General features: G+C 33.4%; 1 protein-coding gene across 1 annotated transcript; it reads left to right on the plus strand.

Moving 5' to 3' along the window:
• The first annotated feature begins 10751 nt into the window (after positions 1 to 10751).
• LOC133189009 (uncharacterized) lies at positions 10752 to 13767 on the plus strand. The gene is made up of 2 exons (XM_061324456.1): positions 10752 to 11103; positions 11399 to 13767. Exon 2 carries the CDS (start codon positions 11411 to 11413, stop codon positions 12977 to 12979), a length of 1569 nt encoding a protein of 522 aa, XP_061180440.1. The 5' UTR covers positions 10752 to 11103; positions 11399 to 11410; the 3' UTR covers positions 12980 to 13767.
• The last annotated feature ends 5467 nt before the right edge of the window (positions 13768 to 19234 follow it).

The following is a 19234-nucleotide window of genomic DNA, read 5'->3' on the forward strand; positions in this document are numbered from 1 at the left end:
GTGACAAGACCTTTCTTTGGGTACCACCATATTTGACCTTTTGACCTTGACCTTGGAGTTTGACCTAGTTTTACAAAATTTTACCCAACTTTAACCTTGGCCATAACTTTTGAACAGTTGGAGTTGGAGACCTTCCTTATACCAACATTTTTTACCCTTTGACCTTGACCTTGGAGATTGACCTCTTTTGAAAAACATTAACATTGGCCATAACTTTTGAACGGTTGGTACTAAGGCTTTCATACTTCACATATATAATCTTTGTGACAAGACCTTCCTTTGGATACCAACAACTTTGACCCTTTGAATTTTCAGATTGACCTACTTTTGAAAACTTTAACCTTTACCATAACTTTTGAACCGTTGGTGCTAGAGCTTTCATACTTCACATATGTAATCCTTGTGACAAGACCTGCCTTTGGATACCAACAATTATAATCCATTGGCCTAGACCTTGGAGTTTGACGTACTTTTGGAAAACTTAAACCTTTACCATAACTTTTGAACGATTGGTACTTCAGCTTTCATCAGTATATTTCTTGTGAGAAGGCCTTTCCTTATGCACCATTATTTTTTACCATTTGACCTTGACTTGATGTTTGACTTACTTCTGAAAAACTTTAACCTTTTCTATGTCTTTTCAATGGTTGCTGCTAGGGCTCTCATATTTCACAGGTATATTCCTGGGTACTAACATATTTTATTTGCATTAGAGAAATTTTAACCTTTGCTATAAGTTGCCACACGGGGGCATCAGTGTTTCACAAACACATCTTGTTTTTTTTTTAAAATGTAACGTCAACTGCCTATGTACAAACTTTAAAAAAAATTCACTGATTGAAATATTTTTTTACTCTCCAAAAATTTATCTTCAGTGTAATAAATATCATGCTTGACTGTCGTAGTGGTTAAATTTATTGCGGAGAGAAATATTCTGCATAAAATTTGACGTTTCGTTTCCCATAGTGTGAATATGGAGAGAAAATTTTGCTAAATCATATTTAAAAGGCCTGTGTACAATGTATTAAATTTTGATTTATATCTTTCGCAAATTCTCATATCAATGTTGTTTGAAGGATATTACAATCTCATAAGATTTAATTAGTTTGTTAAATCGGGTGAAAATGCGGTAATTGGAAACTGGAATATGATATTTTTGGTTTGAAATTGTTTTTCAATATCCTTAAGGAAAATTAAAAGAGCTGTCAATCGAACACCAAAATCAATTTAAAAGTCGCGTTCGGTCCGGCAAATTTAGACATATCGTAGTATTTCGTATTGCATCTTTTTTTTCGGATTTTGAATTACACTTAAAATATTTACTAGGATATTTATACTCCCTAACGCCAACCGAAATTCCAGCGATTAAGCATTAAATAAAGATGCTTTAATGAAAAGAAAATATCGATATAAAACAAATAGCTTTTATCAAGATAGTCACCAATCAATGCGTATCACAAAGTGCTATTTGGCAATGTTAGATAAGGTTTCGATAGGGCGAGTAACAATTTTAAAGAATTCCTTTTTTTTTCTTTGTTAACCATAGGGTTTTTTTTTTCTCAGAATGCAACATTAGGTTAGATTAGGTTCAGACACAGTCTTCGCTTTCTTGAACAAGCTTGAACCATATCATTCGAAACATACAAATTTTCAACATACCTGATTGAGTAAATAATTTATTCAAGATTATTTGGCAATTCAGAAGTTCTTATATTTCAGTAAATTAAACAAATCTTTTTCAAAGATGGTGTATTTTCCATAGAATACCTATGTACATGCAAACCATCAAACAGTTTGATGACCAAATGATTGAATTCCATTAATACCTGAAATCGATTAACTACCATGCATTTATCTCTTTTCAGTATTTGTTTCTGTATCTCTGTCATTTTTACATTGATGAATATTACTTCAAATCCATAAAAAGGGTTTTTCATTACCACTTTTATTTCATTATCTTGCCCGCCTTCTTCTATTTCAAGTCGACAAATATTAGAACTTCAAAACTAAGACTGATACATGTAATACTGCTTTGAAATAGCAATGTACAAAAATTTTAAATGCTTAAATCTTCTTTGACTGTTCTGATAATTACATGTATGTCAAATTGTCTAACATAATTTGATTTTGATAGATAGATGATGAGAAATTCTACCTTCAGTCGGTATTAAGTACCTAAGTAATGATAATTATAGGTTTTCTCTGTCAAAGGTAGATTGGTGAAAAATTAATACATTCAATATGTTTACCTACTCGCCTCGGAAATAACATTTTTGTTTTTTGTTTTTTGTTTTTGTTTTGTTTTGTTTTGTTTTGGTTTTTTTTTTTTTTTTTTTTTTTTTTGACTTTATTTTATTTGTTTGCTATAAATTAGGTTAGATTCTAGAAATCCAGTTTTATGTAGTACACTGAGAATACAAGATCATGCACGTATTAAACCGCAGGTACTGTATGTAAGGCAACACACACGGCAGATTTTCTATTCCACAGAATTTAGACTTTTTTGTAATATGTATTATTGATAAATCAAGAAAGGACAACTATTTTATCTATTATCCATTGTATAGACATCAAGGAGACATACTTAAAAAAGCAGTTCACTACGACGTCATCATGTGACGTCAATAAATACAAATTAAAATACATTGAAAATACGTAAAAAGTGAAAAATTCAACTAACACTATCCCAGGGATAATTTTCCAACTTTAAAGTTGGTAATTCCAACTTTAATTTCAACATTAACCTTGGCTTTTCCAACTTTAAAAATGGTAATTCCAACTTTAAAGTTGGTAATTTCAACTTTAATCTTAGCTTTTACAACTTTAATTTTGCCTTTTCCAATGTTTAAGTTGGTCATTCCAACTTTAAATGTGGCTTTTTTCTATTTTAATTTGAAATTTGAAAAATTCTTACACTTTTCTTAGCTTTTTTCCTTCGTTTAATGTTATTATTAACTTTAATAATGCAAAATTAATAAACGAAAAACACTTTGTAAGCAATTAAATTTCTCTTGATCCATCAAATATAATTTTACAAAAGATAACTTCAAACAACCTCGTAAATGAGAGTATTAATATCTTAACTATACCTGTTTCTGAAATCAAGCATTCATAATTTTGATGCGAAGGAGTTTAAACAAATGAATCTACATTAGGTGTTTGATATATAGGGTGAATCAACATTATATGTCATGCAGCACAGACAACTGTACTAAATGTATCAATTCTGTATCTTATGAAAACACAATGAAAGTAATTCTTTTTTATTAGCAAAATTTCAAAATATTAATTAAATCGTTTATTATAAAACAGTCAAGCTGTAACTTAAAGGAATAAAAAGCATGAAGCCTTGAAAAGTTAGAATTGTCAGCTTTAAAGCTGAAAAAAGCCAAGATTAGAGTTGGAAAAACCAACTTTAAAGTTGGGGTTGTAAACTTTAAAATTGGAAAACCCAACTTTAACGTTGGAATTACCAGCTTTAAAGTCGTAAAAGCCAAGATACCAATTTTGAAGTTTGAAATATCAACTTTAAGATTCGAAAAGCCAACTGTAATCTTGGAATAACCCGGTTTAAAGTTGAAAAAGCCAACTTGAAAGTCGGAAAAGCAACTTTAAAGTACAATTACCAACTTTAAAATTGGAAAAACCAAGAATAAAGTCAGAATTACCGAAGTTATAATTTACTTGACACTAATACACCTCATTGTACTATACATTCATTCTATATCAATTTTGTGAGATAATGAGGTCATAGTCGATTCTGTTTATACTCAAATTACTATTGGTTAACTTGGCCAAGTGTGGACACAGTGTGATTCTCCCAAAATTTAAATAAGTTTATCAAGCATTGAATCATCATTTTTTTAAAGACATAGTCTCATATCTGCAACGGTGTGTGCAAACAAATTGAGTAACGCGCGTTAGCGCGTTATGAAACACACCGTTGCAGTTACATGTATGAGACTATATCTTTCAAAAACTAATGATTCAATGCTAAAATTTACATTTTTAACTCCTTGCCTTGACTGCAAATTTGATTTGAATATCAAAATCCCTGTATTGTTCTTCGAGTAAGTTACAATTAATGGAAGAACTATTGCAACAGCTTCTGTTCAATGTGAGTGTGAATTTTGATTTTTCCTTATTGATGTTGCACATCCACGGCGTTCAACGTTTGTGAACTCAAAAAAAGCATACTTTAACATTTTTACCCCCTTTCTGTGTTATGGTTTTTGAACGCTGTAGCTTTCCTCGCACTTTATAAACAATGAAATATGAAGATAACGAACAGTATTCGATGTCGGAAGTCCAATAAAACGATACAAGTTTGAAGCAGAGGAAACACGGACCTCAAAATTTAGAGGTGGGATCAGGTGCCATGGAGGAGTGAACATCCCCTGCCGACCGGTCAAACCCGCCGTGTTCTCCCTGTCATGATCAAAATACAAAATACACATGGAATGTAAATATCATTTGTCATCTCTGAAATAGTGACTGATACAATGAGCAGCGTTAAAGCGTTGTCAATTTTTTTTTAAATAAAGAAATGAATCTAATAGCTACCCAAGTTATACTGGTATATTCTGGGTTGGGGCAGTTTACGCTTTATGAACCGCAAGGCGGTTTATAAAAAAGCGTAAACTGTTCCAACCCAGGTATACCAGTATAACTTGGGTAGCTATTTAATTCATTCCTTATAATTTAATTTTCCATCATTAAGTGTAAAAGAAATGACAATTTCTCCTTCAAAAATACTTTCAAATCGTATGTATTTTAAATGTAAGGTCAAGCGGATTGATACGTTTTTGACGTTAGTCATTGTAATGTAGGCAACTCAGGTTATACGATATATTCTATTTTTTTATCCAATCAAATGACACGTTACAACCAAAATTAAATTATTTTTTGTAAATCCAAAAACTTGTCTCCATGTGTAGGTTTTGTGTTATATTTGTACGTACATGAATGAATGATGTAGAATTCCTCATTTAATTGTGAATATTTACATTTGCAAATGTTTTCTTTTATACATGTATAACACTATTAAAGCAACGCGTATCAATATCTGTATAAACACAGGTTCTTCAGGTCATAAATAATTGACGTAATTTTCCAGTGATGTCATAAAGGGTAGACGCACATTTGTGCCGTTGCGTTAAAGATTATTCTCAGGCAAATATATATAACATGTATAAAGGAGTCTCAAATGTAAATATGAGTAATAAGGTATCATTTAAAACCATCTATCAAGATATAAATACGGATTTGTAAGTGATCAAATCTATCAAGGGCTTCATAGAACTTGATTACGTGACCAACCCGTATTTATATCCCGATAAATGTATAAAAATGATACTTTTTTTTTTAATAAATAGGATTTGAAATAATATATACCTTTGGAATAGAAAGGTCGCAGTATTCAATATATTACCCAACGGATCGAAGTATTCAATGTATGTATAATTAAAAATGGGTAACCATTTGTATCAGATTCCCTTTAAATGAATAAAATCCGTTATAAATTTACAAATAAAAAAGGATTAAGAACAGGATCTCTTCTTTTACAAACTATAGGATTTAAATCTATTTCTATTCTTAAAATTAAAAAAAAAAAAAAAAAAAAAAAAAAAAAAAAAAAAAAAACTTTTGTTGTAATAAATATATTGCGATATTTTAGGCATCACAACTTTGCAGGAATTAGTTAGCACGTTTACATGAATTAGATAATTTTAATTTTATAGAAATATAATGCAATATGATTTGGTGGGCTTCAATGTAGGGCAATGATTGAGCATTATCCATTCACAGTCATGTCCGAAAATATTACGAGGCAGTATTACTGGCGTATCAAATTTAACCATCAATTTAAACCCGGAACATGAATTTCAAATTGGTTGAAATACGAACACATGTAGTTGGTCAGTGTATTCATATATTACTTGGAATTATAAATATGACGCAGCGTTAAAGACCATGATGATCTCTATTAATTCTCATTAATCACTGAACATAACAAAATCATTCATATATAATTCATATTAAAAATCAAATTTAAAATAATTACTGAACATGACAAAATCATTCATATATAATTCATATCAAAAATTAAATTTAAAATAATAGCTACTTCGGCAGAGGTGATGAAATTCTTGCATACTATTGTTTACGTATCAACAGGCATAAGCCATAACCCTTATCACAGTCACCTTGATTCTTCTGGTTTTCGTAAGTTTTTTTTAACAGATGATTTCTCTTTTTATTCTCGTGAGAAATTATAAATCTATATTTTAGCCCCATCCTAGCTAAAAGTGGTCAGGACTTAACCGAACTTGTATCTACTCAAGATGGGGAAATTCCAGGTGCACTTCAATTTTATTCCCAATCTAAACCTTACCCTTATTTCAGAGTCCATATTTTGGGAAAAAATACCAGAAAATCAACATGACCTGGGATTTTTTGCATATCAATATGATTAAGTGTGGACCTACTACTATGGAACATTTTTTTAATCTCCTAAATATTCTCATTATAAAATTTTGGTCTCCTATCGTGGCCCCTCCCAACTCAAGAGAGTCTTGATTTGAACATACTTAAATTGAACCTACACTACTTGGGGATGCTTGCATGCTTACTAATTGACTAATTATGGTCCTGTTTTCTTGAGACGTAGATTTTTCAAGATATTTTCCTATATGTCCAATGTAAAATTGAGGCCCGGGAGGGAGGCATGATTAAATTTCTATATTTATTTCCCCATTTATATCGTATATTTGAGAACGTTTGTGACCTGTATGGTCCCAGTTGACCTTCACATTTCGCGTCGATTTGCAATCCCCCTCTGTTCCTTATTCCACCTGTGTTGCTATCAATTTGAGACGTCTTGATGAGGGATTTAAATTGACATAACATCCACCACGCGAGTGCTATCAAATAGTTTTAAATTTGTTTAAAACGCACATCAATTGAATTATTTATAAAAATTTGACAGCTCGCTATTTACACCTGACTGCCGATTAGAATTGAAGGCCATTACTGAAATTTAACCGTGTCATTTATGGCTGCTACTTTAAAACGATTAAAAGATTACTTCTAATCTCTTTCGTTTACCATCAGATTTTCCTTTTATTTTCTTTGCAGAGTTTCATGCAATCATGAAGCAGAACGGGTCTGTGAGGAACTCATAAATAGAAAAAAAAAAATCCTCCGTCATCGTGCGTGACAACTCGCCAATACTAAGTCTATGGAGGAAATGGGAATACACTACTAAGTGAATACACAAAAGTCTGAATACACTATTCTATAAATGAATGCACAATCGTCTTCTGTGGTCTTGAGTGGTTTTAATAATGGATAATTACGCTCCTCGGTTTAAAGTTCCAACCTGGTTGTCAGATGAGTTAGGGTGTCTCTCATGATCAGAGGGGAAGGAGTTGGTAAGTAATTTCGTTTTCTAAAAAAAATTCTTTATATTTTCCCTATATTATTTGAGATATCTTGGGGATTTTTTATATTTTAAAGAGAGAGAGAGAGATCGCAAAATCTACATATAAGTTCATGGACTGTTGTAGTTAGAGATATATCATTATATGTACGTGTACGTCCTTTCTGACTATTTTGTAAAATATCAGCAATACGACGCAGATTTTTATTTGACAAAATAAAACTGGACAGAAAAGACATATCCATAATTTTTAACTAACTGGTCGGAGTTATCGATATAATTTATAGAATTTATATCAATTTATATCTTTTCACTGAAAAAAAAAAAAAAAAAAAAAAAACTTTAAAAAAAAAATTATCGCCTATCAAAAATGTTCTCTTTTATCAAGCCAAACAAAAATTGGATAGAATTTTAAAAAAAAAATTAAAATTAAATGTTGGTTATGTAATTCGTATTTTGTGTTTGATCCATTACTTCTAGTTTTGGTCGCCCGCGTGGCGCAGTGGTTAGAGTCGCGGAGTAAGAAGCTGATCCTTACGTCGCGGGTTCGAATCCACTGTGGAACGTGGAGACCGGTCCGGTCTTTCAAATGAAACCGTATAAACCGAGATCCCGTGTCGCAGTAGGTTTTGGCACGAAAAAGATCCCTCTCTGCTCAATGGCCCTGCATGAGCGCCGAGTATATGTATAAATTTGCAGCTCTCCACCGGTAAGTGGTGGCGTCTCCATATGAGTGAAAAATTCTCGAGAGGGATGATAAACAACAAACAAACAAACTTCTGGCTTCAGTAACAAAAACGTCTTTATTAGTTTTTTTTAGTTTCTAGGAAATAAAACCATATCTCATTTTAGATAGCTATTACAGATACTATACAAATTAAATGAACGAGTCACCAGTTGAAAGATCTTTAAATTCAATTATTATCGTGAAGTTTAGCATTATATGTGTTCAGTGCAGCGTGGAATCCATTCCACTTTTTGGACTATGCACATAATTGAAAACCAATGACTAAAAACAATAAATACACAACAGAGTGATAGACTTTATCTAGGATACGCCCGGTAAAATCAGAAAATTTGCGTTTCTTTTCGAGAAAGTTCTGCGGATGTAGTAGGGTGGCCGGTGGTAAAGACGGGATTTTAATATCATAGAAAACAAAGTGTTCATGAATAAATTTTACTGGTGTTTCTCTTACAAAGCTAATAAAAATTTAAGCAAATGCACATCAATTATATCTGCAGATCTGTAGCTCGCTGGTCTAAAAAAAAAATGGGATGGACAACCATACCATTTTTTCCAGATCAGCGAGCTACAGATCTGCAGGTACATTAATGAATGATTATTTAAACATTTTAACGACTTGAAAAAAAAAAAAAAAAAAGAACTTACACTTGTATTTTATTTTTTATTATCCGGGTATCTTTAATTTCTAATTCATGAGTTGTTTCCTGTGATAATAAGGACGTGTAATCGTTATATTAGACGTCTATACTATCCATTCTTTAAGTACTGTTGAAGCTTTCCCTCTCTGCGTTACATGTCTCTAAAATATTTTTTTCATACAAATTCTGCAAATTTGGACACTCTGCCTAATATTGCTTATAATAAATTACTTCCAATACCTGCCGTAAATGTGTCAGTCATTTATTGTTCTGTGTACAAAATCAATATCTTACAGTTTGCCGTCACCTGGAGCAATTAAAACTCTTGTTGTTTGGAAAGAGGGACAAAAAAGATATTCAAAGTTTTAACGGAGCATATTTTGCTAGGGCACTTCAAAATGAAAGCGATTTAATAAAAAAAAAAGACTGGGGTTAAAACATGGCATCTAATCTTTCTGTATATTTTTTTTTTCTGGTACAGAAAGATATTGCCGACCGAATTTATACCATATTGACCACTGGAATAGCACGTGTACTTACAAGTAGAATTATACAGAATATTTGTTTTTCTTGATTGAAAAAAAAATAGCCCTATGCTTCCGCATATCTTTATTCTCACCAGCAAATATGATACTCTGAATCAGTCGCTAGGTTTTCTTTGAGGCTCGTAAAACTTGCCAACTTTTCGCGAGCAATTGCAACTTAAGTAGCTCTCCGAAGTTCGGAGGTATTATGTGTTTACGGGTATGAATGCTTTTTGAAGAATGGACATAAATTCGGTAATGAATCATTAATCTTTGTCCGACATGATCGAAGGTGAAAAGATGCTTTGCAGATTTACGTTTAAATGTCGACAAGTCTATTCCGTTTGTTATCTCGGTATAAAAGAACATGGGAATTCTTTGGATCGGGGTGATTGAGTCTTTGTGACAAACTGTAGATTTAAAAAAAATGTTTCTTGAGCCAAGGTCTACATAGTTTGGTTGCGTAGAGCTGTTGAATTTGTAGACATAAAATACGTACAGAGATGTATACTGCACATCTAAGTTTCGAAGAAACACCTGGCATAAGATTTCTAAAATTTATCTACAAGTAACCACTTCAATAATTAAAAAAAATGTATTTACATTTGGAATGAGGATAAATATTAAAATATACCTACATATATCGGGGCGGGGCGGGGGGGGGGGGGGCATTGATCAAACTTTGTATAAATGCAGGATAAGTAACGTTACTTTAACCTTAAAACAGTTATGAAATTTTTTTTTTCATCTCACCTGTTCATTGCTCACTAATCAATACATGAACTCAGAAGAGAAAATAAAATTTGCCAGCAAGGCGATGATTAGAGAACCTAGCGAAAGATTTAAAATCCACCGACCTATACACATTTCATTCAATTTAAACATTCAGTTATGAAGTCTGTTTAAAATCCACAAATTACAACAATGGCGTTTCTATTTGTCTAGATTTATCGTGTTTTCAATTATATCAGGCTTTTAAACAGGGGGAGAGAGTATTGGGTTAGGAATACATTAATGTATTGCAGTGATAGAATTTTGTTTGGTGTGTAAATAAAAACAAATAGTTTTCGCCGCTCCCGTTTCATTCATACCAAGACGAACTTTTGCAAAAAGCATGATTCTCTTCTGTGATCAGGAAACTTTTTTGTGAATTAATTTTCCTGATACATAGTTTTAATGAAACAGTTATTGCAATAAAAATGAAGAAATATCGTTAAACCTTGCTTCTCTTGGTTATATAGTTTTCCTTTGATGTTTTAAATTAAGAGCGCTCCCTACTGATAAAACGGAACTCTTTAACGCAGGAGGTAAAATCAATCTATAGTTCTATCACCGACAGTTCATTGTGACTGAAGCAGTGAAATAGTCAGTAAAAGCAATGAAGGCGAGGAATCCACGTTTTCATTGCGCTCTAACTGCGGTATATAGAATGGATTAATATCCATAATCAATAATTCGCCACTCGCGACTTAATCATCATTTTTTGAGAATGGATTATCGGGGGTTTAATGAGCTTTAGTCCTCTGCATGTTTGTCTTAATAAGGGTTTAATATTTTTTCTCTGATATTGCCCTCTTGGCTGTGTGAGGCGAAAGCTAGCGAGATCTTGAGATATCCCGGACATGGCAAGCGTTTTTCTGTGTGCGGAGTGCTTTCATTTCATTTCTCTAGATAGGAAATATTTATCGAATGCATTTATCAGACGGATAAACATTTGTTGACATAACAGGTTACCTTTAGAATTCTTTTTTAAAGGTAAGTGGTTTTAATCTTTTTCAAGTTATCAGAGCGACTGGACTTTACCAAATACACGGGACTGCAGGCATAAAACTCTTTGGGTTCGCGTTTTCTCACCCCTGTGAGATTTATCGACATATACCCCCAAAAGTCTTGTGAATGTAGGTTTAAAATCAATATATAGACCTGCGAGTTTTTAATTTTCTCAGGGGTGGATTATTTGCATTGTAGGAGAATTGTGTTAATTTTAATTTCTATTTGTGTTCTTTACAGTGTTTCCATGTTATGTTTGATTTTGTTTGTTCTTATACAGAAAACATCTATAATGACGACCAGTGTTATAAAATCACGGATCACCGCCACTTTAACGGGGCAACCTGGGGATCCACAAACGTCCCGAGTCTACAAGAGAAATCAGGTTGTATATCCACAATGGATGCGCACTTTAGAGGAGAAATATAAACGGCTCCACATGAAAATCAGGAAATCTACGTCCTCTATGACGTACATGTACAACTCTAGTCTAGGACGAAACATTACAGAGCAGAAGACAGCTCGACAAGGAGTTTTCAGCAGCCGAAACGAGGCTCCCACTAAACCTTTGTCAGACTCACAACAAATTACAGTTCTTCAAAATACATCAAACACTCAGGTTAAAAGTACTCCGTGTTCATCGGCGACGAAAATTAGGATTGCTGCCACGGAGATTTCGGACGGCCCCGAAATTGTGAAGGAAGTGTGTGATAACGTTATTATTAACGAGAATACGTGCTCTTGTGAAAGGGAATGGGAGACCAAATCTTTGGATTCTAACGGCAATATTAATAATGCATGTGTTCGTGAATGTGACTGTCAAAGCCAAAGGGATCTAGAAGTCCCTTGTGATAATACTGCGGGATCTACAGATAACAATATGAACAAAAGACACATCGAAAAGGCAGGTTTAAAAACTAAATGTAAAAAGGTCAATATAGCACCTATTGAGCAGGTTGGAAATAAAACATCGATTGAGACTTCTGATTGTAATAACGTTATCGGTGTTGAATCTAGTTCCCCTTTCATTACGCATATCGGTCCCCGAAAGAACTCTCCTCGAACTAAGACCTCCGTTAGCAGAAGAAGCACCGTCACACAGAAGACGTCCAAGTCCTGTCCGCCAGCGATGGAGCTCGATATCGCGACGTTCAATCACGTTAGTCATAAAGCAGTGCCAACGCTACGTGCAAAAAGTGCTTATTCGGGAAAACCTCTAACTTTTAGATCCTCCAAATTATTTTCAAGGATGTCACAGGAGGCTCAGCACGCTATGAATGAGACTATGAAAGACCGCGAGGGGTTAAAAACGCCAAATAATGACGTCAAAACTCAGCAATGGATTGATGAGAACTTTACACATCAAGATATCATTCTGACCCGGGTACAGGAAAACGTTCCTATCAAACAGTATCACAATCCGGAAAACAAAGGGCGGGGCTACTACTTAGACGAGGATGTCTATGAAACGAATTTCAATATGGACGATATACTTCCTGATGATTCTTGTACAGATTCAGAAATGTCTGTCACCACTAGGAGGCGCCCCATCACTGCAGCGACCAATAAAACTCGACTTCCGTCTATCCCATCAGACTCTACAGCTGACTTTTGCACACTTGGGCAGCTGAATCATTACAACCTCCGGTTGCCAGGTATCGGACGATACGAGATCGCGACGTTACGAGAAAAGACATTTGAGATTACTCCGCCTGGGTATGATATAAGATATAATGATATAGCGGTGTTCGAAGATGGAGAAAGAGTGAGCGAACTTCCGTCAGATGACATCCGCGAGAGGGCAGTGCAAAAATGTCAAGACTGGTTATCAAGGCACAGTCCCCGAAAGGAATTGTCTTAATGGCCATTTGTGACGTCATAAAGTTGTGTTCCTAAATTATCTTACTGGTTCAAGTCTTCAAAATAGCTATTCTAATAGATATTATGAGATGGCTCCATTAAAGCAAATTTTAAAAACCCCATTATGTTACAAGTGACAACATAAAGGGAAAAACTTACAGAGTCATTTGTGGAAGTGCTTTAGTGCTACTTTACGTCATAGCTATTTATAACCCAGTGATTTGCATTTCTTAAGACAGGGTATTGATTATTGAATTCGTTCATTATTTTTAAAGCTATATTTATATATATTTATACATCAGTTAACAGTATTACTGTCAGAGTATGTGCTTTTGTTCGTTTATTTGTTAACACTTCCTTTACTCTTAATAAGTGTTTGGTTGTATATTAAGTATTGGTTGTTTAAAGAATTCTGTTTATTTTCTGAAGTGATTATACATGCAATTACATGTATGTTGCATTTAATGCCAATGCAATGACTTAAGATTAGGAATACAGTCTTAGTGGAATAGGAAACATTTAGAGTTTAAACAATATTTTTATTTTTTACAAAGTTATATTTATAAATATTCAATGTTTATGTATTAAAAATGGGAAGGGTGTTGGGAAAAGGGTGCATTTATAAACTAATAAGGTCAATTAATACATATCATTTATAGTATTTATTTTATTATGAATTCGTTCTTTACCTCTTATGTTCTGTAAGCATTGTTATTTCTTTTTTTATAATTCAAAAGTCATATCATGACTTTAAAAAACCACCAAATATATTTATATAGAAAGAGAAAAGTCTTTGTGGTCATTTCTATAAACCATAATTTTAAGGAAAAGTAAAAGCTTGAAAATCAACCACGAATGTACAGGGTCTAAATTCGTATTATTTTGGAAATTATTGACACACACACATAAAGTATATGATATATACATGTATATAAAGAGAGAGAGAGAATCGCCGACCGACATGTGCATATTATGGCAAGGTTCGATTTCATTTCAAAGCTTATCCTTGAGATTGGATCAGCACTACTGTAATTTCACAGATTTGGAGATCTTCAAAAGATCTTAATGAAAAATAGAATAATATTTTGCTTTAAGGGTTATCTACAGGTCAGAAAGTTTTATATAATTATGTGACTCTTCAAAGCATCCATCTTTAAAAATTATTGCGCATATTTCATACAGTAAATTCATTCAGATCATTCTATTGTCATCATATCTGCATCTACACCTGTTTTATTTAGAATTTTTTTAAATGATGAACTTATTTTTTAATCTGGAAACACTAACTCACTATTTTGATTTATTCAGGTGAAAAACTAGTTTTAATACACCTTTACTATTGGTCTGGAGATGACCAGCCCCCCCCCCCCCCCCAAAAAAAAAATATAATAATAATAATAATAATGCACATATAATTTTTAAGTATATCGTGACATGTAAAACTTTGTTTTGGAAAACTGTCAATTTTTTCTGAAAGTATAAAAACGGATTAGCGTCTTAAAGATTAGTCCTTTTGTTTACGGGAGCATCGGTTTAACTACAACTCCTTTGACACGTATTCGACATAGTTTCAAACAATAGGTCTCTCTTCAATAAATCTGTATTTACAAATAAAATTTCGCGCCACACTTGTCTCAATAATTAATCCTATTATAATTACTCTCACTGATATTGCGCCAGGGATTTGAAAAAAAAAAAGATTACCTCGTGTCCACAAGGTGTTTAGATACAATTACATGTAATGGGTTTAAGCAATAGAGATCTAATACGCCCAGTTCCCAGTTCCTATCCCCACCCCTTCCCTTTAAAAAAAATCCTTTCCCATTTCTAAAATTGAAATATTAATTTAAAAAGTTATAACTCTGAAAATTTAGTGACTGTAATTCATTGTATAATTTACTCCAGGAAGATTATTTCAGAGGACGTTTTTGAACAATTGTGTATAAACATTCAATCAGATGCATTGAATCGTAAATGACGCTGTTTGCAGCCGATTTTTCGCACATGAATCATGGCCGTTGGAACCGGGAGGAGAGGCTTCCGTCAGATGACATCTGTGCCCCCCAACAATAATTTTGCCGATATACAGAATGCTATAGAAAACATAGCTACTATATGCTTGTGCCCCCTCAATAATCACCTCGGATGTTCTTTTCTTTCTTTCTTTTTTTCTTGTCAAGAAATTTTTTGGTAGTTGATAGTGCAACCCCCCCCCCCCACACACACACACACACCCCTCAACTGAAAATCTGAAAGTGTATGCTAATTGCTCTGCTGAGGACTCACGTAACCTTTGGACAATTCGGCGTGACGTAGCTATATTCCTAAAACCCCAAATTATCGATAAAACTGCACTTCATGAGTATGGACCTAAGGATTTCCGTCGAAGAAGTGTTTTAGTATCTGAAATTATCTGAAACTTTTACCTATGTAAAGGTTTTTGGTAAATGGCCACAGTTTTTGATTTTTAATAAAATCATTACATAAGATATTTATTTGAATTGTAGACCTTGTATAATGAAAACTCTAACTAGTTATTACTGAATTGAGTTTTGGAGAGAAAGAACTATTCAGCCTCGAAATGACAATATCCGATTATGTCACCAAAATACGAAAAAAAAAGTTCTGTGTTATTATTCTCAAAAATATAATTTTAAAAATGTTTGAATTAAGCGTGAGTCTAAATTCTTAAGCTGTTATTGGTTTGAGTATATGTATTATTTCTAGTCAATATTTTATATCTACATACATATCTGTAGGATCTAAAAGTCCTCCCCCGTTTATTATTATACATAACAACATATGTGTTTATTTAAACACTTTACAAAAAACCCAATACCATCGTTCAATATTCTCTGTAAACAGAACGTTGGTCTACTTCAGTATTTAAAAAAAATGTGAAGCTATTTTTGAGACAAGGAAAATATTTGCTTTACTTAATAAACGTATTTCCTTTCTTTCCTTTTTTTTATTTCAAAAAATATTCGCCCGACAGCCCAAGAGACTCTTTGTCAAATGACGAAGAAATGTATAGATTAAAACCGAAAATTTCAACGTTAAGCTTGTTATGGCACAAAACTGTTTTATAACACCGAAACGGTAGAAATTATGGATTCCTTCGCTTTGAAGAGTTAAACCCTAAAGTATGTAGAAAGAATAATAATTACATTCAACATCTACCTCTTCCGACCTACTAAAATACTATCATAAAAATTATGTGAGTTCTGAATTAAACTCTTTCGAATCAAATGAATCGAAGTGTCAGAAATTTGAAACTTGTACGTCATTAGGTATCCACTGGGAGTTTGTTGTGTATAAGTTTTCCAAAAATAATGTCCATATGTCAAACACCTTTTCTCTGTTATTAATCTTACAGTGTTATCCGATAGATATCAATTGAAAATACTCGGAAAGAAAAAAAAACTAGCATCTATTTCAGCATATTTGATATGCATTACAATTTTTCTATTGTTATTTAACTTTGTTTCCTAGTCATGGCAGCTAGCAGTCATTGTTTCAGCCTTGGGCTATTATATAACGTACATGTTATTGTAACGCCTTTAGAATCGTCTGATAAACAATACAGGCCGAAACCCGATCGCGACTTTACCATAAACAAAAAATGTCGGGCTCGATGGTCCGGAATAATGTTTTTGTTTTAGATCGATGTTGTGTCGCGTGTAGACCTAATATCTCAAATGTTGTCACCCGGAAAATCGGGGGGCACTTACTATGAATGACAATATGCGACAAATCATTACAAATGGGTGTATTTACAGAAGAACAAAGGACTGTGACAAGTTTTGTGTACGTTTCAGAGGGCGTGGACTGTACACAATTACAGAAAGACCGCAGTGTCTGAAATGAATGTTGAAACTCAAGTAAATAAGAATATTTCATGCCAGCACTTCCACTGCTATACAATGTATTGGCAGAAACTTACTTAACAATACGATACAGTTGGACTGGGAGTACTTTAGGTCTTTTTTACCTTTCTCCTTTTTTTTCTCCTTGCCCCCCCAACCCCCCCCCCCCGAATCCCAATTCTTCCTTCTCCACTTCCTACCCTCTTATTTTACGCTCCTCTCTCTCTCCTCTCCGAATCCCCGAAACACTAAAATGTACTACGTCATTAAATTACTATCTGTAGGTTCATATTTTTGCGTTATAACAGTATTCGAGGATACACGTACATGTAGTTCTTTATACGCAGTTTTCACTGTACAAAGGAACACACGGGAGAAAACAATTATTCGAAAATTATAAATTTACAGTAAGAACCTGGTATGGGGGAGATTCCAAGTGTTTCTTCAACTTTGTGCACTTGCATTGTAACAATGTCATACAATTACAAGACTTAGAATAAAAAGGCACACACTCCTTGGATGAAAATCCTGTCCCATCATAAACCAAGAGACTTTTTTTTCTATATTCATCAAATGTTTCAGGAAATAATTTTCATTTTAATCGTTGAACGAAATAATTTAATGTAAATGTACTAATATAGCAGTCAGAAAAGCTGAAAAATTCTCTAACATTTATATACTAGGGCTTTTCTCCTAGTCTCCCACATTTAGAAATTATGAAATCAGCATTTTAAACATTGAAATCGAACTAGATAAATTCATTTTTTTAACTCCTTTTCTAGACATTCAAGGTTATCTGTCAGAAATGCTGATATTCACCATTTTCAAGGGGGCTAAGTCCCAACCCCAATCCCCACCCCAACCCCCCAGCAGAAATTATAAAATTTCATGATGAAATCAACACGTTAAATGTTTGTAATCAGACCAATTCATTTTGAAATTTCTAGACACTCAAAATTTGCTGTCAAAAATGCTCAGAAAATCAATACCTTCCGGGGGCTCTGTCCCTTGTATCCCCACCAGGGCTTTGTGCCCTATACCCCACGAGGGCTTCCTCCCCGTACCCCCACCAGGGCTTTGCCGCCCCACCCCCACCCCCCCCCCGAACTCCCACTAGGGCTTCGTCATAGACTATTGGGTGCCTCAAGGCGACCACAAACCCCCGACCTTTATATTTGCTTCTGCATCAATCACCACCGGCTACGCCCTTGACCATTTAAAAAAAAACCTCTCCATCAGGAAGAAATTATATTCTCAGACTTGTTCCTAAATTGTAAAATGCAATTTTTAATTTATAGTTATTCATAAATCAGATTTAGTTTTTGCAAACAATTAAATACCCAAAAGGCACCGCATTTTGACTTGCATACCTAGAGCCATATGAAAAAATGTCTTCTTTTTACTGAAAAAGCATACATGTATGTACTTTGGCTGTGAATACAGTATATACCACCATAGCTAACTTTCAAACGAGATTTTTGTAGATTTCTAAATTACTCAGGGGTCGTTTAAAGTTAATAGAAGCCGTTACTCTTAACTCTTATCAGCTGCAGTCGATAATTTAAACATTGTTATCTAATTAAGGACAAACATGGGAAAATTAATGGCCTCCAATTACCGCGTCCGTGGTAACCACGCAGAAAAACATTTACCGGAAGTTGAAGTCTGAGAATCAAATTATCGAGGGCGGGGTACCTGTTAACAAAACCATGCGAGAAAGTTCTGACGCTTAGAACGAGGTTTTTGTAGAAGAATTGGTAAGAATTAGTAATTGATTTATCTCATCAATCAAACAAATCAATGACTCACTTTAAAAAAAAAAAAAAAAAAAAAAAAAAAAAAAAAAAAACAATGCAAATGTACTTTGTATACAGGTGAATTTTAGCGTGGTTTTTGTGCCCTAGCTACAATATACAGTCCAAATACATTTTTTAATTAAAAGAAAACATTATAATTATGTCACATTTCATAAATATTCACTGTATGCCGAAGCAAGGAATACTTACATGTATGATATAATTTCTAATTTTGCCCTTTAATTAAACGTTTAACACTTATTTGTTGATAACTAATTATACATATATACCTGTACCAATCAAATTAGGTAACCATGAATTCACAAAAGACCACATGTAAATTCTTGTTAAACGATAATATGGCAAACACTGGCCAAGCTACAGAAAATCTCTGGAAAGAATGCTATTGAGTCGGATGCAATTTGTAATAGATTCTAAGTTCCAGCCCTTTTTTTTTAAGGATAATTGGTCTTTAATTAAATAAAATATATTCCTTTCCATATAGTATAATATATTTATTTTCCATTTAATGTAATATATCTTTTAATATAATTTATTCTTTTTCCATTTAACAAAGAAATGATATTTCTATAA

Source organism: Saccostrea echinata, unplaced genomic scaffold (assembly GCF_033153115.1).
Source record: "Saccostrea echinata isolate AGI-Se365-2 ecotype Australia unplaced genomic scaffold, CSIRO_AGI_Sech_v1 ptg000016l, whole genome shotgun sequence".
Taxonomy (NCBI): Eukaryota; Metazoa; Mollusca; class Bivalvia; order Ostreida; family Ostreidae; genus Saccostrea; species Saccostrea echinata.